Raw genomic sequence first — 23,096 nt, 5'->3', positions numbered from 1 at the left:
TACTAAGCCACCATAAACTTGGAAAGTTAACACTGTGGTAAATCCGAGGTACTTAAGGAAAAAGTATCTACGATGGGGAGGGCAGAGCACATTTAATAAAATGTCATCAAAATATACTTCCTCCAGACAGCAGCGGGTTAGACAAAAGTGCTTCAAAAAATGTGGGAAAACGGTCAAGCATTTAAAACGCTATATTCTGAAATAAGATAAATCAGCATTTTTCAGCCTGGGCACTGCTGATGTCTTGGACCAGATCATTCTTTGTGGTGGGGGCCGTCCTGCGCATTATGGGAGGTTTAGCAGCATTCCTGGCCTCCGCCCACTAGATGCCAGTGGCAGGCCCCAAAAATATCCCCCGATACTGCGAAATGTCCCCTAGAGGGCAATCTGGTCCCCAGCTGGCAGCTGGTATCAAGATAACCAGCCATCCTCAATATCCCATTCAACACTGAACCATGCAGATGTCACTTGATTTAAAAATGCTTTTCTTACATATAAATGACCATTAAAACCAGAACAAACAATCTATTTTAAAAGGCTCCCTCCTCTAAATGAAGGGTCTTTACAATGGTATTTAGAACGGGAAGCGGGGGCGCAGGGCCTTTGTCAAAGAGCACCTCTAATCCAGTCTGTACTGGGTCAGTAATAGAAAACCAACTGTTACTCTGTATCAACACTGGAGTTGATCCTCTTTTGTGACAAACGCAGCAGCCAAGCTACCAAGCCCGCCTCCCAGAGCGTCTATGCAACCTCATTTAAACAAACACCAAAGCTGTAAAAGGTTCATCTGTACCTTTTGATGGTCTTGGATTTGAAGGGTTCGAAACATGGCAGGTCACACAACTGTGGAGAGGACAACGAAAGCCCCGACTTTCAAATACAGTAAGAGGGTATTTTCTCACACAAGCTTCATGGTAAAATTTTCCACACTGAGATACAACACAGCGCTTAACATCTGTCTTGTTCTCCTTACACACGAAACACGAGTGAAGCCCTGACAGACGGTTAGAGAAAGGGGTGGAGAGAGAGAGGCAAAGAACAAGAATTAAATTGTAGTTCCTGAGCCGTTAGTACCAAGCAGCTCTTTTTCTGAGGCAGCCCATGTTGCTAAAGCGACTGGCTCTATTTCCAACCTTGCTGACTAGTCCCAGCATTCTTCAGAAAAAAATCCAGCCATCAAGGGTTACCTTGCTGCGGTCTGAGCTTCAGCTTCACCTGAAATACAGGAAAGTCTTACTACTCAGACTAGGAGTGGCGGCCCATGCTGATTACCACCAAGTTTGCAGAAAGGGACTCCTCTGAAGAAAGGCTTTTACTCCTCGTCTTGAGAGCAGTTAACCAACGACTGTGAGGAACCATTTGTAATGAGCGTATGCTCACTAACAAACACAGGCAATGGGAGCGCCCACAGGGGAAGTGTCTTTACAGTACGCCGGAACTCTCTAAGAAGACCCCAGCTGCCTTCTGACCCCAGGACAGGTTCCAATGAGAATGAGAAATGACTTCTCAGGCCCACTGGGAATGGGAGAGGCCGTGGCTGAGGCCCGCTCACCCCGACTTGCCTTGCCGAGGGAGGCCTCAGACGCAGGGAAATGGCAGCATGAGCACTCAGCAGGAATCTCATCTGCTCCTTCTCTATTGAGCCTGAAGCTCAGATGCGCGGGGCATGTTTGTAAACACTGCCCGCTCCTATGAATGTCAATGCCCTGTGCTTGATCGGGCACTGTGCCAGGAGCGCAGGTCCCTCAGGTTCACCACAGGTACCTCTTTGCCTATCTCTCTGGAGTGGCCATATATCCGATGGCTGCCGCAGACAGAATGCCAGGGCCCAGACTGCCACAGACCGAGGCAGCTGTAGTGAGTTTCACTGGGATACTCAGACCCCAAGCCCTACTACCTGCCACTCCACCCCTTGCCTTGCACTGAGCTGACTTTCTAGTGGCACACTCTCACTGAAGAAGTAATGCCCACTACCTGGAGGAAAGACGCTGAGTAGAGAAATCACAGAGCCAAGTGGCCAGGGCCACCCAGGAGTGGGAAGGCCTGTGGCACAGGACTGTGTGCTCCGGGGAGGTGGAGTGTGGAGCATGGAGAGACAGGCGAGTGGGGAAGCGTCTGCTAACGTCTCAGGTCTGTGACAGAAGGAAAGGCATCAGGCGCTTCTGTGAATGCAGACCTGAGCACTCCACTTAGTAAGCTCAAGAGGACTCTGTAAAGCTCCAAGGTGACGAGACACAGTTTGCTGTCTGCCCTTGGGAACAAGCCCTTGTAAGTGTCGCTTGCTAAAAAGCAAGACCAGAACTTGCCTGAAGTGCACTCGCTGCAGGTGAACCTCCCTTCCGGTCTCCGGGGAAGCCCGAGGCAGGAGAGGTGGAAGGCTCCGCAGCAGGGGCCTTCGCAGAGCAACAGGTTGCCAGTCTTCTCACACAGCTGCGGGGGGGGGCACAAGGGGCGGTCAGCAACACCACACTGGCTTCCTCCTGCACACTTCTTTCTTACTACAAGGGAAATGGCTTCAGCCTGTCCAGTCTCAAATGGTGGACAGCCCAGTTCTGCTACTCAAACAGGTTCACACTCCACAGTGGACGCTCTGGCCTGTGCAGGGCCCATGATAAGGCCAGTGTTGAGTTACAGATAGCATACTGCATATGGGTGCCTCTTACCAACTGCACAGGAAATGGGACTAAAGCCCTAACGGCTGCACTCAAGATGCTTCCAACCAATTTGAAAATCAAGAAAACCCACAGCACGCTGTCATCAGAAATCAAAGCCACCCTAATGCAGTTACAGGCATCAAGCTGCCTGTGTGGGCACTGGCCAGCAAGTCACACAGGCTCACTGGGACTTTCCGTAGCCCTGTGTGAGGGCTGAGGCACACAGAGGTGAACTAACCTGCCCAAGGATACAGTGTGGGGCACAGCAGAGCCAGAACACTGGCCCAGACCCTAACCACTGTGCATGGCTGGCTGCCCAAGAGGGACCAGACCACTGCTGTGGGGCACAGATCTAGTGACGGCCATCTTGGCTGGCCAGTCCACCTGGTATGCATGCTGGCAGTGACACGAAAACACCATCACTAGTACCTCACCTCCTGCTACCATATACTTTTATACACTATAGAAGTCCAGATGCACAAACATGTGCGTGTGTGTGCACACGCACGTGCATACAACCACACATGATGCATATATGAGATGCTGTTGTTGGGTGCCATGGAGTCAATTTCAATTCATAGTGGCTCTGTGTGACAGAGCAGAACTGCCCCATAGGGTTTCCTAGGCTGTAATCTTCACCGAAGAAGCCTTGGTGGCACAATGGTTAAGTGTTCAGCTGCTAACTGAAAGGTTGGAGGCGCAAACCCACCCAGTAGTTCTACGGGAGAAAGACCTGGTGATCTGCTCCCGTAAAGAGTCTGTCACTACCACCTCTGACCACTCTGACAGGGATGACAATAGAGGGTCCCAGAGCAGGAGGAAAATGGAGAACAAAATTCTAAATCACAGGAGAAAAAAAAAAAGACCAGACTTATTGGTCTGACAGAGACTAGAGAAACCCCAAGACTACGGCCCCCAGACACCCTCATAGCTCAGTAATGAAGTTACTCCTGAGGCTCACCCTTCAGCCAAAGATTAGACAGGCCCATAAAACAAAACAACCAGCCCAGAGGCACGGATGAGAAGGCAGGAGGGGACCGGAAAGCTGGTAACGGGGAACCCAAGGTTGAGAAGGGCAGAGTGTTGACATGTCATGGGTTTGGCAACCAATGTCACAAAACAGTATGTGTATTAATTAACGAGAAACTAGTTTGCTCTGTAAACCTTCACCTAAAGTACAATAAAAAAAAAAAGTCTCTCACATGAGCCGAAATCGACTTGACGATACCCAACAACAACAATCTTTACAGAAGCAGACTGCCACGTCCTTCTCCTTCAGGGCCACTGGGTGGGTTGAACCACCCCACCAGCCTTTTGGTTAGCCGCTGCGCCCTTAACCATCACTTATATATATATATATATATATGAGATACATACACTATGTATGAATGAACGATGTCAGCTGAGGCAGCCTAACCCCTTAAAACAAAAATCAGTGCAAGGGACTGGCAGAGGTCTGGAGGGAACAGGGACAACCTGCTTCACCCCATACCACAAGCAGATGCCATAGCCCAGAGATCTGGACAGCAACCTTCCCCCTCACCTGGCACACATATTCCTTTTTGGCTGTCACTCCTCGTTCTGACTTCTTAGATGAGACAGACACTTCGGTCTGTGTTTCATCTGCACTTTCATACGGGGACTCCGAGGGCTCGTCTCCGGGGCCATCTGAGACCTGGGGATGAAGCATGGGGGTGACAGTTGAGTGGTGGAAAGCAGTGGGCATGACACCGCCTCAGAGACATACTCTTTATTACTAGCTATTTTCGGTGAATGGATAGCCTCAACTGGTTGTTATGATAATACAATTGGTCAACTAAGCTGCATAGGGAATTCAAAAATGGACTTTATTCTGCTTAGTACTTAGTACATACATGTATAAAAGGCCTAAGACTCAACATTTTCTTAATATTCCTTAAAAACGAAATAACTTTCACGGCAATCCAATTTGCTCTAGTAAGTGAACTAAGACTGATTTCCAGATTGAGAATCTTGACCTTTCTTACCCGATCTCTTCAGGTCCAACTATTTTAAGGTAAGAGAAACATGTTAACACCAAGTCATTGTCTGGAGAAACCAAGATGCAGTGTAAGCAGTAAGGCTTCCTAAGAGGGATCCTGCTTGTTCTGTCGCTGCTGTGGTGGAAACTCCGTTAGCTACCTCAGAAGTTGCCGCACGGTCTAAAGCACTGGCCCAAAGGGCATGACACCCAACTTCCTGGACTTATTGCACCTGTAGGTTAAATTCTGCCGCTTCTCTCCTTTCTCCCAGTGCCTATCTATTCTACGACATCTCACAGTTCACTTGCTCCTCCTCACCAGAGATGTGAGCTGGGAAAGGCAAGGTAACACCTCTGCCTACTTTGGAAACATCTGAGTGTACGTGAAGGCCTGGGGGAAAGACGTGGACTTCGTGAGCAAACGCAATGACCTGCCAGTGGGCTTTCCTTTATTTCACGTTTCTCTTCCATTTAAGGGCGATTAAGTTACAACTTCACCATCAGGTGACCAGCAACATCAATAAATGTTTACATTAATAAAATAGAAAACTCCCTTGTCTACCAATCTCGGGGTTTTCTAAAAAACACTAAAGATATGCTTGGTTTTTAATTGCTATTAAGACTTGAAAATAAATGGTGAAAACTGAATTTTGGAGATGGGAAAAGGGCAAAAGCATGAACTAAATTTCCTAGATACCTCAATAATCACAGCAACAAGTCATCACGTCATAGGCTTGCTGTTTGTCAATGAACACAAAGCTAGAAACTGAAATTGGGCCACATTTAAAACAAACCAAAAAAAAAGAACCATCAGGCAGTCCAACCAATTCTAAGGCCTTATCAATGAGCTTTTTCCAGATTTAGTTCACTGAAATGACAGGAAGCCGTGGGGGAAAAAAAAAACACTCAACACAAGAGGTTTTGTGGACTTAACATCAGTGTTAAAGTGGGCTTTTCCATCCGTCTTGCTTCCTTTCCTCTCTCCTGTCCACCGTTCTCACCCTTGGCTCTCCTGGGTGGCCAACAGGAAGGGGCTGACTTCTTTCTTGGCTCTGACTGTAACTGTGGAGCGGGCTGCAGTACGTGGGCTCATTGTTCTAGTCTTCCTACTCTTGTATGTCTGATACATCAATTATTAACACAAAGTCTTAAGAAAAAGTGACTTTTGAAGTTTGATTACCTCACCTTTTCCAGAACAAGGGAAATAGCAGCATTAACAAGCACTAAATTATAGAGGAATCATGTTAAGGTTTTCTCACTGTGAGGCTGACTGGACAGAAACACGGAGGTCCACAGCCTCTTTCCCACCTGCCAACTTGCCAATTTCTTTAGTGTTGGAAAGGATGGTAGAAAGAAGGCCACCTGAACAACGCTCTGAGTTCAAACCCCGAATCCAGCATGTCCACCAAATACGAAGTCAAGGGTGGGGCGTTGAACACTCCTGAGGTAAGCCTGGAGGGGGTACTCGGGGAGCCTGGGGGCATCAGGAGGCCGTACTGGCTGGCCAGGGCCCCGCTCAGTGAGCAGCCTGCACGGCCACCCATGGTTGACCCTTCTGACTGAGAGAGAGATCGAGGCACAAGGAAAGCGGTCTTCAACAGGGGCTCAAGCGGAGCACACCCAGGGCTTTATCCACCAACCCATGTTCTTCCCTCAATGTGGCTGGTGCAAACTTAAAAGCTAAAAAAAGAAAAAATGCATGGAGAGAAAGACAGAAAACACAGACCAGTCCTGGGTCAGAGGAAGGAACAGCACCTTTTATTTAAGATTTACAGAAAAAGTTAGCACGTTTCCACTTGGGAGATATTTCCTAAATTAACAAAGTCTGTTTCGAGAAAATAAACACTGAGTACATATTTTGAGTGGAAATATAAATGTCAAAGACACACATGAGCTAGTTTCCGGGTCGGGGTCTGAGATATACATACAGAGTAATATATGTGTGAAGAAACCTTACAATGTTACAGGCCGTGACACATCAACGGCAGAATATTCTGACTTTATCCCACCACACCCCTTTTGCTACTGAACAGACAACTGGCACACAGTCGAGATCCAACTGCTCTCCACCCAGCAAGCCACCCACAAGGAAGAGCCACGTGCGCAAAGAGGGACGTCAACACAAGCGTGCCTTTACTCCAGTCGCAGACTCCACCTCCACATGCACCAGGTGACGTTACTTACTCCGAGATGCCATTTGTGAACGCGACAAATTCACCTTTATGGTCCCATCAACACAGTCCCAAATCTCAGTATACGACATTTATGATCTATTCCATATCCAATAGGATGCATTTGGAAAAAGAAAAATGTAGTAACTGAACGGACACAAGACTCTGTTAGAAAACTACTCTCGTTGCTTTCCATATTTACCAAAGCCACCCTTGCGGTACTGATTTCCAAGCAGCTTAGTTCCTGACTTTTGAAAATGTTCTTGAATCTGAAAATACTTTCTCAGATCTCTACTCATTACGTCATGAATACCAAATTGCCTGTTCGCCTTAGAAATACGTTACTTTAGGGGCAGGGAATGTTGTTTCCTTAACACACGTTGTTGCTGTTGTGTGCCTTCGAGTCAATTCCGACTCACAGAGACCCTAAGAGGACAGAGCGGAGCTGCCCCATAGGGTTTCCTAGGCTGTAATCTTTTCAAGAGCAGATTGCCACATCTTTCTCCCGTACAGCGGCTGGTGGGTTGAAACTGCAGCCTAGCACCAAGCCACTGTGCCACCAGGGCTCCTCCAACACGTATTAGAGAGTCTTTTTCCAGTACCACTACAGAGCATAACGTGGCCTGGTGAGCGCATCTGAACCACCGTCTGAAGACAGGGCGGCCACCCGGAACGACTCGACCATGCGGAGTGCAGTCAGGTCCTACCCGCTGTGACTGGAAAGCAGTCCCCTGTGCCTCTGAGCAGTGGTATACAAATGGAATTTAACTTTTTGACAGAACGAATCCCTTCACAAGTTGAGTACGACATCATTTTTGAAATACAATTACAGACCTTGAACAATGAATACTTCTATATACCAACATTATTATTTTCATGTTTATGTTAGGCTTTTATAAGGAAGAAAATAACTAGAAATACTTTGACACAGTGTTTTGGGTTCACAAATAAGAATCTTGTGCTCAGCACAGTTAATGAGCTTAATATCAAATAATCTCAAACAAATCTTCCAAGTTAACATCACAGTGAAATATTAAAGGAGGATTAATTTTTAAATTAGTTATCCATCACCTGAAATACTACAGTTCATAATAATTTTCATTAAAATGACCCCCTGTAGGTTACACAGACTAGACCTTCCTCGCTGTCCCTAAATTCTAAGGTTAAGGCTAGGTCTGTGTCATTGGGAACACTAAAAACCTTCATTCAGTTCATAAGACATCCTGTTGTGCTTCACACGTGGTTTATTTTCTAACCTACGTAGTCTTCCGGGTAGTCAAACCCCCGCTAGGAGGGTGGCAGTGAGAACCGCCGGTCACTGGGTGCGCCTGCAGAGCCAGGCCAAGCAGCTCCGCTCCCATTTTCAAGGTCTGTCCCCATCAGAGGTAAAACGAGTCTCTAAAATATCCTAGCAACCCAACTGTGTCCTCGGCAGTGGCCATCCTGCAGGGAAGGGGCTGGGAAGGGGCCTGTGCACTCTCCGTAGAGGACCTGGAAACAAGAGGGAAGCCCCCTAGCCTAGCCCAGCCTAACCGCCTGCCTGCTGCCACAACTGCCCGTGGTGCAGTACACACTCCTCCCCGCTGGGGGGCCGCCCCCACCCACACCTGAGTCATTCTTTAAGATAAAATATGCCTGGATGGCCAAAAAGGTGTACACAAAAAAAAGGTCTAACAACTATATGCATATTCTCACCCAAAACAGGCAAGAAAAAATTATAAATTTGGATCTAAAATATAACCATTTAGTTACAAAGGTATTTAACAAAAGAGGGTATATACTGAGGTTCTTAAACCCATCCTGGAGTGCCGGCCACCCTTAATGGCGAAAATGCCCCAAAAGGAAGCATGTCCCTTGCCCTAACAATATGAGCCAGATCATATACAAAATATGATTTTCTACCTGCTAAAAAGTCAGTTTCCATCACTGGCAGGTAAAATGAGTGATGATTTCTAACATTCTAGGTAAATAAAACATTAAAAATAGTACCTGAAGGAATCAAAATCAACTTCACTGACCAAAATTCTAAAATACGCAGGAATCAGTATGTACCTTTAAAAAATGAAGAAGCTTTAAAAGCAGATAAGGAACCAGTAACAGCTTTAAGAGTTACTTCTAGAACCCTTTTCTAATGAGAGACTACCCTTCAGAAATTCACAAACTGAAGATAAAGAGCAGTCCTCAGCAATGACTTTCTCTGTCACGAATTTTTAACCAAGGTGATGAATCTGTTGATTTTTAATGCAATAAGATGCTACCATTTCCCACTAAGTCAAAAGGGTTCTCAAACAGGACTTGTACATGAGTCTACCTGGCCAGAAAAGAACTTTAAAATGAATTTGTAACTTAAAAAGGCTAAGTATGCTTGAGAGCCGTGTTAGCTTAGAAACCAAACGAAAAAGAAATGGAGTGAATTTGCCAAGGTTACAGTGACCACACGTCATCTATCACGGTTAGGCAAAAGTCCGGCCAGCTGAAGAGAAGCCTCAGTTTTAAACCAACCTTCTTTGCACATTTCAGGCCCATCCACAGAGTCATTTTTTCAAGGTGGTTTTACGTAAATTACCAAAGAATCACTCAGCAAGCTTTCTTTTTTCTATTCAATTGGCTCAAATGAGTAAAGGACTTTCCTTCCATTTAGAAACGCTTAAGCTGTTTCATCATTACCGAAACGATGAACAAAATCACAAGTCACAGTCTTGCCACCGTGGACACAAGCTCACTCTCGCCAGGCTTTGGGCAAGAACTCTCTCAGGGTATTTTTTTTTAAATCATTGTAATTATATACATACAACATGCAAACTTTTGAGGGGAACTAGATTCTAATTTGCAATTTTAACTTTCTTTTACAACATTTCTATTGCCAGACTCTTGGCAGCTATTAAAGGGGCCCACTACTGTGCACCTCTACTTCACCCCTCAAATCTGGCCAGCCTCATCATACACCTTTGTTCACAAATCTCGAGCAACCAGGTAAGGGGCAAAGAGATGGTGGGCGTGACAAATGTGTCACTGACAGTTTAAGTCTCACACAAAGTTTTCTCCCATTTTCCTCTAGTTTATACAACTATTAATGTCCCCAAACTATATGAGCGCCTTGAAACAGTCACCCCCTTTGTACGGCTCCCAAAGCCCTGAGAACTCCTTAAGAATGTCTTATGCTTCTGCGTGAACTATTTCAGTGGAAACCACAGAATGAGACAAATTTAAAGCTGAAGTGGACCTCATGGAGATCACCTAAGAAGTCATTCATGGAGCATGACCCTCGTGGAGGCAGGCCAGATGGGACTGGACACCCATCCCAGCACCCGCCGTAGGGCTCCTTCATGCATCCCGCACAGTCACCCTCTGCTTGTGTGCTAGAAAACTTTGCTTCCTATCGTGACACTTCACTTAGATTTCTTGTTGCCTTTCAGGAACATTATCTTAAAAACACTATGGTTATTTCCAGTTGGGAGAGTCTGAGAGGCATCACGTATGCTGAAGAGACCGCTGAGATGTAACTACACCTAAATTTATCACCACTGAAGAAAGACATCTAACTTCTGTGTTAACTCTGAAGAAAAAGGTCCACGAGGGAAACAGAGACGTCAGTCTGCAGCAGGTGGGCAGTTTGGGTAAAGACCTGATAGCCCAGTGGCTCTTGGATCTGCCTTAGAAAAACAGTGCCAGACCTCGACTGCCAGCACAGGGCACTCCTTCAAGGCACTACTCTAATATACCGCAGTACTTTCATTTTTAAAACATCTGTAATCTAAACTTTATATACTCAGACAGTTTTTCACTTATTGTGAATGCCTCAAGTTTTAGAATAGAGAGCTCCTTCTCATAGCTATCTCCCCCACCAGGCACAAATGTGGTTTATGAGAGATGTTCTGAAGTAAATCAAATGGAATCATTAAAATGACTCTATGTAAAACCTGTCTCAATAATGGGCACTCCAAATGTCTTAGACCAGAATGTATCATTTTTATTTTGACTTTTTGAGGAAATGAAGGAATTTCATGTTAAATTAGTAGCATGATCAGTTTTTGTACTATTGGTAGACAAACCATTGCCTAACCTTAAGCTCTTCTCAGCAGGAGCCCCTTTCAACTCACCCCCTTCAGGAAGCTGAGCTGAGCCCTCTGGAACTGCCTGTTCTTCTGCCAGCGCTCCTCAGTGAGACCACTACTGGTACTTGCGGGACACATCTGCCTTACGGGAGACTGTCCTCTCACTGCAGGATGCTGAAGCCACCTGCCCCTGCCTCCTCACTTTCCCGATGTTTCCAGAGGACGATGCCTCTCCTGCTTGAGCAACATGGCACAGTTCCCATCCTGGTACCCCTCCATGCCCTTATGTACTCAGCTGGTGCTAATTTTATGTAGCTTTGTGGTCTTACCATTCTGTCAATTGAAGGTTTTTATCTTCTCCATCACAAAGAAGAAATACTTTGACTGACTTCTAATGTATCTAGTACAGTTAAGCTATCATATATTTGCCAGCTGGCTGGCAACCTAATCAAAATTCTTCATGCTATAACTTCAAATGAAACCCCTCGACTCTGGTCAAAAGCATTTAAAGCTATAGTTTTTACTTTGGGTGATTGTTTCTCATACCTGGGCCGTTTTGATACCAACTATCTATCTCTTTTCACATTTTTTAAATTTAGTGACTGAGAATTCTACATTTACTCCTGAGCTTTTCCATGTCCTTTAGAAATATGACTGAGATTGCTCCTAGGTCGCCTCTAATGCCATGGACTTCCACTACACTTGAGCAGAGCCAAAAGAGCAACCCGACTAGCCATCAGCCACACCATCCAGTACCCTCAAATGTCACACAAACAAACCCAGTGTTCTGCCATCTCTAAGTTTATTTTATCCCCACGTGCATAATGGAGTCAGGAGAATCATTTTTCATGCCAAAGCAAAATTCATACTTTTGGATAAAAATGGAATGATGGTGATTTTATTATTTTTATTGTTATTAATCATTGTCACAACAGCAAACCACTGAGTCCTTGCAAGGCGCCAGGCACCCTAAGTGTTTTACATGCGTTACATTACTTGGTGATTTAGAACAAAAGTATTAGTCAGAAACTTTCATTAAAGGTAAAACACACCTGAAGAGTCTGCCAGGAATGAATCGAGTGCTATTAACATGCCAACATGAATAGCACGTGTCCTGCTCTATGAGCTGAAGGGCAAGTGAAACTTTTTCTTCACCATGCAAACATGCGGAAACCCCGGGGCACGATACCGGGCTGGTCATCCAAGGTTAAAACATCTAAACGTGATGGCTAACGTCCTACGTAAGCAACTGTTGAACTGGTTGGTGTAAATAACCTGGGTTATGGTATCCCCCTAGACAGCTGTTACTCAATCAAAAGACTAGAGTTAAATGGTTCACAATGAAATTGCAAATGATCATTTTTCTAAAAATTTACTATCTCTAGTATCATAGTAAAACTGTTTAGTAAAAAAGGACAGAATCAAAACCCTTCCCGCCTTTCATGTTGGAAATTAGTTTAATATCTACAGTACTGAATACATTCCATTGGCAATGAGAATACTGGACAAGTACGCCTTTTAGTGTGTGCTGTTTGTTTGTTGTTTTTGAAGGTACAGATGCTAACATTTTTTGAAGAAAAATGCAGTAAGTTATAAACTAAAAGAGAAAAGTTACCTCTAGCAAGATTAACTGCCTTCCGTGTGGTGCCACCACCACATTTCTAAGACAGCGTGTGATTCAATGGCGACCTTCCCCCACTGGAATTCTGCATTGACCATTGGAATATGAATGTGTTTTTATTATGAGATGAATGTGATTGATTAAATGACCTTGATTAGGTATCTTACCTTGGTCTTAAAATTTGTTATCTGTTTTCTTCATTGTATGTGTTTATTAATACCAGTAAAAACAGATTATCACACATCTTCCATAAAATGACTGTGAAAGCAATGTCATTTAGTGTCTACGATGCGATACCACTTGCAGCAGACATCTTGGAATATTACAGCATGTTAAGAGCAGTACATTGCAGCTGCGTTCAAATCCAACTTGACTGATGTGGGCTCCCATAAAAGCTGTTACCAGTGAAGGCGAAAAAAATAAGAATTTGCTCTACTAAGGGAATAAGAAATGAAGTTACAAAACACTTTAAATCACATTAATTCCTTCCCAGGCCTTTGTCATGCAAGTGTGGAATTTTAGTCTATTCTCTTCATTTAGGTGACATCCAGTTTACTGGGTTTGGGTAGGACAATGTCATCATTATTCCAATATAAACTTCATTTACCACATACACTTTTTTGAGAAGAAATGAAGCCATAATAGGACCCAAAATGTCATGAAATACCAACTCAAAGATAATTCCTTATTTCAATCAAATGTGGTGAAAGGAAGAAAATACGTATCTACAGGAGGTGCATGATTCTAAACAACGGGCAGCCCAAACCCCGATAAACAGGAGCCGTTCAGTCAGCTAACTGGTATCACAAGTGGGTCCAACTATCTACAGGGGTTCTTTATTCACTACGTTTTGCCTCATATGCTAAAAGGCATCCGATATTGTATACACTGTAAATATTTACCACAGATATAACAGACAAGTCTTTTTGCTCACCTACTTTAATCTAACAGTAAAATTCTGTAAAAATGAACTCTAATGAAAGGTTGATATAAGCCACACGAAGGTGGCCCAATAGAAAAGGCCTAGTAATTTACATGTTTTTATGTAAGAAACAGAACACCTACGAGATCTGTGTATTATCTTCAAAATGTAGGAAGAGATTTAGCTAGTATTTAGTAATGTATCAACCTTTTAAATTCTAAAGAATTAAAAATCAATTAAGTCTAGTGATAATGTTTCATCTAAGTCTTGCCAAGTTCAGCAAAATGTCTAGCCAAAAACATCCAATTAACCCTTGCTAAATTATTTTAATATTCGCCCTTGCCACGTGAGACCTACCGTATGCTACGCTGTCCAAGCCTTTAACACCCAAGATTTATGGTCAGGAACAACGGTCAAGATTTCAGTAGCCTCAGTTTTCTTTCAATTGTATCTGACAACAGTATATGTAAAAACTCAACCGAGTAAGTGGATCAAAATAGGACGCAAGAAAAACTCGCTCATTCTTTTTTTAAACAAAAAAGTCAACTTAAGTGAAAGTGTCTACGGAACTGAAGCTTTTTATTTTTAATATTTTTCTTTGGAACTAGAGACCACCTTTCATTTCATTTTCTACCATATTAACCTAAATTTGGACAACAAAAAAAGGAAAAGTAATTTGTATATAATTCATGTTCCCATAAGCTCCTACAACCTCAGTGAAGCAGTCTTGCTGCATTTCCTTGAATGTGCCCAAAGCTAAGAAATGCTCCCAGCCATCTGCAGGTGCCACACTGTAAGAAAGCCCTGATCCCACACAGGAGAAACTTCTCGCCGTTGCTTAGCTGGTCTGAGTCACTAAGGAAAGCCCCACTCAGAGGAGCAGTCTACATTTCCATCATCATCCTTGAAGAGTCAGACGGTAAGCGACAGCACAGTCTGCGCACTTCTCCAAGTGCCTAGCTCACTGAGCTTGAGAGCTGAAGACACCTCAGATGCTAGAAGGCCCACCCTCTTGACTGACAGGAAGAACCGACTGAGGCTGAGACAGGCTGCCCCTACTGCTGGGGGAGACCGAGTCAGGGCTGCCATCCTCTGAGCCAACAGGCAGTGAGGGGCCTGTCCACTCCCTGTCTCACTACTCTGTCCCCAAAATGCCCAAGGATACAACTCCTTGTAAATATTATACGGTTATAAAAACAGGACTCATGTCTACAATGAGGAAAACAAAATCACACAGAACAAAATAAAGAGAAATTAAAGCTTTTAAAGTAAGCTCCCGGAACCCAAAACCACCTCTGAAAAAGAAAGTGTCATAACTGCATTCTAGGCCGTTTTGTGGATTTGCTTTAGCAACGGCAAAGATTTCAGGTGTGATCGTGAAGTCCAGACGGCATGTTACAATGATGGAAGTAACAGCCTCAAAGAGCTATTATTTTATCATACATTTTGCAAGTCCAGAAAACAGGAGTCTTATTACAACTATAGTTTTGATTCATCTCAACACTTAAAAATCTAAGAATATGCCAAAATGTAAAGGTTCGATACATGGGCCCAAAACTAGGAAATGCATGAGGATGAAGGGATTGTCTGCGTCCTCCCTGAGCCTGGGCCAGGAAGCAACAAGAACCAGGGGTGGCGTGTGAGCCCACACCTCCCCCCCCACTGAGCACACGATGACCAATGTCAGCTCAACTGACACAGTGGTGTTCTATTAAGACCAAGCAGACTTACTTTCGTGTGAAAATTACAGTGTGATTGCTAAATAAACCACAAAATTTTTAAGACAGGTTTCAAGAACAACTAAATTGTACCACTACTGAGGTATACCAGTACACATTTACACTAACACTGCGTGTGGGTGTGGGTGTGTGTGTATTTATATTTGAAGTGCTCAAACGGGCTGACAGTGATTTTTCCCCTTCATAAATTTCAGAGAGTTAGGAGGAACTATCCCTCCCCTACACTTACTACGGCGAATACCAGTGTTACACTTGTTAAGTCTGACCCTTCCTCACACTTCGACGGGATTAACTGAATGGCCTTCGTATGAACGCCATGGTTATCATTATTATTATTATTTTACCTCGTTCTCAGTTAGGGATGTGGAAGGAGATGAACTTTTGCTAAACCCAAGAGTTGAAGGCGCCGCTGTGGAAGCCCGATTTCGCTTCTTCAGTGGTTTGCATGCATCAGACAGATTTTTCGTTGCTGTAAAATAATTTTTGTTTATAAAATAAAGTTTGAAATCTTAAATCCTCAATCTCTTTACTGCTTTAAAATTATCCCTCTAACAAATGAAATTCTAAAGATGTATTTTCGCGCTGATCTGTCGTAAGGATGGCTTAGCTTTTTAACATGGAACAATTTGAATACAAACAAAAGCAAACACACTGTAGCATGAACCCCACATACCAGCTGCCTGGCCCCCCACGCCCACTGACCCAGGGCCACTGCTGCCTCCACACCCCGCCCCAAGTCCCCCTCCCGGGTTATTCTGAAGCAAATCCCAGATACATTTCATTCACAACAGTTTAGTCCATATTTCTTAAACATAACCACAATCTCATTAGCACACCTGAAATAAAACAATCCCTTTATAAAAATCATCAAATATCCAGTGAGTGTTTGAATTTCCAATTGCTCACAAAGATGCACACAGAAAAATGGACTGTGGAACACTTTTTAAGCCCATTCAACCGATTTCTTAAATACAGTACAGCACCTCATGAAAAACAAGGAAAACAGCCATTCCCAATCTTCACTTACTCTTTTCTCCCCTGGACTTTTTCTGTCTGTCCTAATTTAGACTTGGAGATAGTATGCTTTCTTTAATGAACTATCCAACAGATATATCGAAAAGATAGTTCATGAAAAAGTAAAAGGGAGACTGATTACCCCTTTTGATAGTTATATTCTAAAAACATTTTGATCTAGTTTCTTCAACACGTGAAATTAAATAGCTAGTCGATGCTTTTAGTTTAAGATACATGGAGGGTCAGGATACTGAGGAGCAGTGACGTTTACAGCCAACAGCTGACACCATCACCTGAAACCTGAAAATGCCTCCTTTCCACTTAGCTGGCACCTGCTCATGCCTTCAGGTGCTGGCTCAACTGCTGATCCTCTGAGCAGCTTCCCCGGATCCCCCCAACAGCCCTTGTTCCCCCTCCACTTTCCATCTGCGTGGGAATGCCGCACGCTTCCTTGTTTCTCATCTGCACCCCACTCCCCTAGACTGGCAGCTCTGTGAGGGTGGAATAGGGTCTGTCCTGGTCACCCCACAGGAGTCCAGCTCCCAGCACAGCCCAGGGTACCAAGCAGGAGCAGGTGGGTAATGGGGGAATGGGGGTGAGTACTGATCACATTACCTGCCTGGCTCTTTAGCGAGGAGGCTGCCTCTGTGACCTTAGAAGAATTTGTTCTGGCTGTTTTGTCACTGATCGTCTCTCTCTGTTATTAAAAAAAAAAAAAAAGGAAAAAAAAGAAAGGGGAAAAAAATCTCCTAATGTGAACAAACACAAGTGGAAATGATTGCTGAGAAGTTGCACAACAGAACCTTCTCCTTTGGCAATGTGTCCTTTTACACAAGTCACCACCAGCGGTGCCTGGTCCCACACTGCCTTGTACACTCTGGACAAGTCCTCCCTGCACACACACCCCTCCTGTGCTTACGTCTGTTAGGAGATGGGGTGGGAAGGGCTGGGCCAAGGCCCGCTATAGTTATGTTGTAATACCTCACGTGAATTGTATTCAACATGCCACCTAAACACTTTCCTCTGAAGTCAAAGTAGAGTACAAATCAGAAGAAACCTCTGTTCCTGCTGTGAGGCTGCCCAACCACTTCAGAGATGAGCCCTGTTGAGTCAGTGCCAACATCACCGCTCTCATTTACTATATTGATGATTTCCAATGCTGGGACAAGTTCCAGATGAGCCTCGCAAATAAAGACCATCAATACAACACATTTATAACTGGAAAAAGCATCAAAAGGCAAGACTCCAGCCCTCAGAGTATGAATAATGTAGTTGAAAATGCCCTCTCTCTGTGCAGCGGGACAGCACCGCCTAGAGGGTCAGACAACTGCCTGGGGAGGCAGAGCCCCTGCAGGCAAACTTCACCTCCCCCACAGGTCCATGACTGAGACATGGTGGTCACAAGGACCATGGGCAGGTTATATGTGCTCAGCACTTACAATGGTGCCTCGTATACCCAAAGCACTCAACGCATGTTAGGAATTATAGGCAACAACGGCTTGGGTTACACAAGCCAAACTAGAGGAGACACCATGTTATTGTACTTTTAATCGTGTGCTATTTTCTGAGCTATTAGTTAATAAAACATTTTCACCTATTTACTGTGAATTTTGGTATTTTAAATGTCCAGGACCACACATTTTTTTAGGTAAATAATTTATACAAACACTTCAAAGCACCAGTTTCAGAACGACTGCCAGTAAAGGGCTGCTCTAACGGGTAGGCAACCAGAGCAGATAACTAAGTACGTGCTTACTGGTAACTGCACTCTTTAGTGACTCAAGGTGGCTTTAAACTAGGCTATTGCTGTATCCTTGGTCTTGCCCCGGAAGAATCTGTTGGCCAGGAAAATGGGGCAGGGCCTGCCTGCTCCTCTAAATTACAGACACAGCTTGAAAGAAACAAGAAAAACAGTGTGGAGCCACATATTTGCACTTCAGCAATATGTGAGATTTATTTTCCATTCTTCAAAATAAAACAATAAAAAGAGCAACTTCTTAATTTAGATCAGAAGATAGTATAAAGCTGTACTTAAAATCATAAATACATAACTACTCTGTCAGAGCTATTATAAAACAAATGTACGTTCAAACGTGAGGCACGAAGTCTATTTAAACTCTCAGTTCATGAAAAAGTTCACTGGCTATCTGAAATGGTTTAAGTCCACTGCACTGCCTCATAAAGCACACAGCAATGGGTCTGCACCTTCTGGAGCGTGAAGAGCCGCGGCCTCAGGTCAGATAGAACTATCCACAGCTTCTCTCAGCGACAGCGGTCTGGCTCAGTCTTCCTCCCCTCCAGTACCTAGCAGGCCGCGTCCCTAGACGCATGCTGGGGAGGTGCTAACACTTTCCGGCCCTGAGACTCTCTTTACCGGGAGGTGGGCCTTTACGGTTACGCTCTTCTTTTTTTTACATAAAATGGGCCTACACAGCCTGCTTGGTATTCCCACTAAGTAAACAACAACAGGAATTACTAATAAACTGAACAAGTTCATATAATCTATTTCCAATGCCTCTGGTGGATCTTTTCAGCTTCTTATTGAAGTATAACATATCTCTTCAGTTGATTTTTATGTTTTCATGTCAGCTCATCATTTACACAATGAATAACAAGCCCTAAAGACAAGGGCCATTTTTAACATACAATTTTGTCAAATCTAAAAAATTAAGTACCTCTCACGGTTTTTGGATGTTCATTTACTTTGATAGCAAAATATCAACATTTTCTGGGTAAGCATCCCTGATAACCAAGTGGTCTTTCTCTGCAGGGTTCCATGACCAAAGCACGTCCTAATGCACCTAGAGCTACGTGCCATTCTGGGGAGAACCAGGAGACCGCTGCCACACCCCACCTGGTTCCCACGGAGGGAAGCCCGGCCCTGAACAGGCAGCCACACAGTACATGTCCTATATGGCAGACAACCCAGAACATAGTTACCTTCCGAAGACTGTGCTTCTCCGTCCTGAGTCTCTTCCGAGGTGCTTCCTCAACTTCAAAGTCTTCTGTAGGGTCCTGTGTCCTCTTTGTGTGATTTCTTTTTTTTCCATTTAAGTTACCTTGGAATGGGGGATGGGGAAACTTACATGAAAAACACTCTCTGAGCCACTCCGCAGGCACTGAGACCTACCCAGGGCATTCACTGCACAATGCCAGCCCAGGACGGGGTCCTGCAAGCCTGATAACTTCCAGGGCCTACATACAACAGATCAAATCTCTTTACAAGAAACTTCAAGGAACTGTTTTCTGTAACGTCAAATATTAGAAAAGACTAGAGACTGAAAATTCTTTATCTAATCTAGAGATTATTACATTGGTGCTTGTCATAATGACTGGTGGCGCAGTGGTTAAAAGCGCTCAGCTGCTAACTGAAAGGTCGGCGGCGGTTCAAACCCACCAGCCACTCCATGGAAGAAAAATGTGGCACTCTGCTTGCATAAAGATTACAGCCTTGGAAACCCTGTGGGGCAGTTCCACCCTGCCCTATAGAGTCACTGTAAGTCGGAATCGACTTGATGGCAACAGGTTTGGTTTTGGTTTGATCATAATGAGATTAAAATGTATAACAGCACTGCATTTATATATAACCCAGTATTTTTAAAAATCCTTTTCTAACATTCAAAGACTAGTGGAATTTAAACAGAACTTCAGAAAAACTATACAACTTGCTACTTTTTACACATTTCCTAAAGAATCACTTTAAGCAGCAAGACTACATTTGTGTCTGCAAGTCAAGTGCTTTCTGTGGTTTGTCTGACTGTACCATGTACTACTGTTCCCAGGAATGTCAACAACCCCAAGACCTACAGTGTCCACAAGGCGCTGACCCAGAAAAATCAGCTTAAGAGTGCAAATCCTAGGTGATGATTAATTGAACATATCAGAGTTTATTTTAAATACAAAGCAGGTGTTTCTATCTGCCTGGCTGCTTTACAGAGGCCCAGGGCTTGTTGCTGGTAGACTGTTCACCAAACACCTTGCAGAAGGAAGGGCAGTGCCAGCCTTTCGGATCTCCACGTGGTGAGACAGACACACCAGCACAGGAGAGCTCAGCTCCGCAGCGTCCAGTGGGGCCTCAGGAAGAGGTCCAGGTGTCCACCAACTGGTCACCTTGCCCAGTGCTGGTATGCACACAGGGTCCTGCCTTTGGTCTAGCCTATGGTTTTGGCTAGAGAAGAATCAAGCAGCCAGAGCTCTGACCTTTGCCAGCTACTAAGCCCAGACTGGTATGAGCCCAGCCCGGAGAGCGTCCCTCATAAGCTCTGCTCCTGGCCACACCCTTGCAGGCTGACTGCAAAGACAGCACCGGGAAGAAGCTTGTAACGCGATGGACAGTGGGGTGAGCTCAGTCACTGCTCAAGCGTAGTCATCACATGGCACAGACACCCCAACTCGCCAGAAACTCCTCAGTCAGACGTGCCCCTGATTACCATCGGTTCGCTAAGCTAGACACCTATCAGCAGCAACTGTCACCTGGTCTTCATAAAATAGAGGTGTGGAAATTCACAAATCCTTCCCCCTCTTTACCTATAATAAAGCAGGCTCAATTACTTACTCATGGAAACAAGCAAGATGGGTATCTGAATTACTACCACTGACAGGCAAGAGTTCTGACACCATGAACATGCCACATCGTCCTTGTCGCTAGCACTGACGTCACCTGAAAGCACGGCAGGAGTTCCGACACCATGAACACTGCACATCATCTTTATTGGTTAGCACTGATATCAACTGAAAGCCAGGGTTAAAGGGCAGCCAAGAACAAGCACATACCTTGACACATACCATCGACAGAAACTGACTCATCACTACTCACATCTACTAACTAGGTACTCAGTGACATCCAGAATGACAAAATGGTGACACGCATAACCAAGTGCACAGCTTGCTCAGAGGCAAGTGGAATCTTGCTTCAGGAAAACCGATTCATTTTCTCAAATAAGCCAGTCATTGACAAGTGACACTCTTCTATACTGAGTACACTGATGAAGAGTCAGGTGAATTTCTGCCTCATAAAAGAAACACACAGACGCTAAATATTCTCACTATTCTAACTCATAGCATTTGCAACAAACACTGAGCAAACTGGACAAAAGTTATTATTAATATATGTAGACAGTTGATGTGGAGATCTATCAAGCCCTAAATCCAAGACGGAAACATCTGTGAAAAAACAGAGAGGTTACAATAGTACTTGAGTGATTACAGTCAAACATACACAGAGCTGATTTAGAGGCATGAGCTAGATACACAAGGCAAACTGCAATTACTTCTGGGGCTCGGGCTGCTATTAGGTGAGTCTTGGAACAATTTATGTGTGCCTCTCCAAAACTCTTCAATGATGAACCTTGAGAGATACAGAATTTTTTTGAATTTTAAATTCATACCCAAATATGACATACTTATTTACATTAAAAATGTCAACTTTCCAGAATATGGAAATTCACGCACAGATCGCAAGTCTGACCACCGTTACACATTTTCTCCAAATCTTACAGCATTAAGTTTCCCTCATCTTGCCTAAAGCCAAGCAGTACTTTTGGCTTTGTAAACAGAAGGCCTAAGAGAACCAACGCAGACCAAATGTCACCAGATTCAAGGTCAGTCCAGCCACCCTTTGCACTCTATAACCTCCCAAGCAAACGGGCCAGGAAACGCACCCAATCCAGACTCAGATGCCCAGGTGCGTGGAGGCGCGTCCCCTGGCGAGGCTACTGAGTGCCATCTCTGTGGAGCGGCACACTGCGACTGGGGGTGCTGCTCTTGGCAGCATGGGGGGCAGCCTCCCTCAGAAGGACACAGTCCTGAAGTCTGACCCTACCCAGTCACATAAGCCTGGAATCCTAGACACCGCCTTGGTTCTCTTCTTCCATCCTCCCTCATGCAATCCGCCCCCCCGCAACGCGACCGCTGCAGTGGCCAGAGTGCCTGCTCCGCGTGGGCAGAACAGTGGGTGGGGGGCCCCCAGGTCAGACAGGAGATCCACAGGGAACAGCTCTCACAGTATGAAGAAGGAAATGCAGACAGCAGAGGTTGCTTTATTGTAACCACACGCACCCTGGCTGCCGGCACAAACAGCAAACAGCACAGGGTAGAGCTGGGCAGTGGACCCTGCTTCCTACAGTTCCGAGACAGGAGCTCAGTTTGCTACCACAACACACAGCACACCTAAGCAGAGGACACTACAGTTTTATGTTTACCAGAGTCTTCTTCAGATTGGGGAGAGGTCACTAGGGCAAACTTTGTGTTATAGCGTGCTTTCTGTTTTGCGTTGAGCATGTCCCACTGTGAGCCGAGCAGCTCTTCGATCTCCTCGCCAGAAGCGTCTGGATGTTCGGAGACAACCTGTGGACACAGGTGAGGGTGTGGTAAGAAGTGGAATAGAGAAAACTCAGACTGGACTTTGCTTGGCAATCAACCAAATGGATGGCCCTTTAGCATTTAGCACATGGCATGACCACTCCTGTGTTCGTGGAACTACATCTCACTCAAGCTTGGAAAAGAAACAGAACTTCAATGCTGCGCTGTGCTGAAAACTCAAACGGAAGTGATGTCGGTCAACACAACCCAACTATGTCTATGTAAGCACAGGAAACGATAAATGGTAAGTAGGGAAAAGTACACTTTCTGAAATCACTAAATCATTGCAGGCATCCTTGAAAAATTAGTGGTACAGACTCTGTGAGGCCTCTGGCTTGGCTTTCTCCATGGCCATGCACGCCATCCTCATTTTTCAGGCACATGCTCTGAATGGGTGATAAAGGTGGACTATCAAGGAGTGCTTCCCGACTTCTGTCACAGCCCAGCCCAGCACACAGAGACAATCACCTCTGCACAGCCAAGAGAATGGGCTCCCTGGCACTCCAGGCACACCAGGGCTGTCCGCATCAGGACCTCTGGGAGCATGCTACAAATGCAGAC

The 23,096-nt window shown here is 44.7% G+C and overlaps 1 protein-coding gene across 6 annotated transcripts in view; it reads right to left on the bottom strand.

Annotated features, from left to right (window-relative positions):
• Window positions 1-23,096, bottom strand: part of NSD2 (nuclear receptor binding SET domain protein 2) — a 97,377-nt gene that overhangs the window by 15,942 nt on the left and 58,339 nt on the right. For 5 of the 6 annotated variants that reach the window (XM_064286143.1, XM_064286146.1, XM_010591350.3 and 2 more), the window contains exons 6-12: window positions 22,376-22,520; window positions 19,116-19,234; window positions 16,791-16,872; window positions 15,506-15,630; window positions 4,198-4,329; window positions 2,307-2,430; window positions 794-994 (exon numbers count right to left, since the gene is read on the bottom strand). In XM_064286143.1, coding sequence (XP_064142213.1) covers window positions 794-994; window positions 2,307-2,430; window positions 4,198-4,329; window positions 15,506-15,630; window positions 16,791-16,872; window positions 19,116-19,234; window positions 22,376-22,520 — 928 coding nt within the window. The other variant, XM_064286147.1, reaches the window with a different exon arrangement.

Source organism: Loxodonta africana, chromosome 5 (genome assembly GCF_030014295.1).
Source record: "Loxodonta africana isolate mLoxAfr1 chromosome 5, mLoxAfr1.hap2, whole genome shotgun sequence".
In the NCBI taxonomy this organism is placed as follows: Eukaryota; Metazoa; Chordata; class Mammalia; order Proboscidea; family Elephantidae; genus Loxodonta; species Loxodonta africana.
This window is presented reverse-complemented; position numbering and strand designations above follow the sequence as displayed.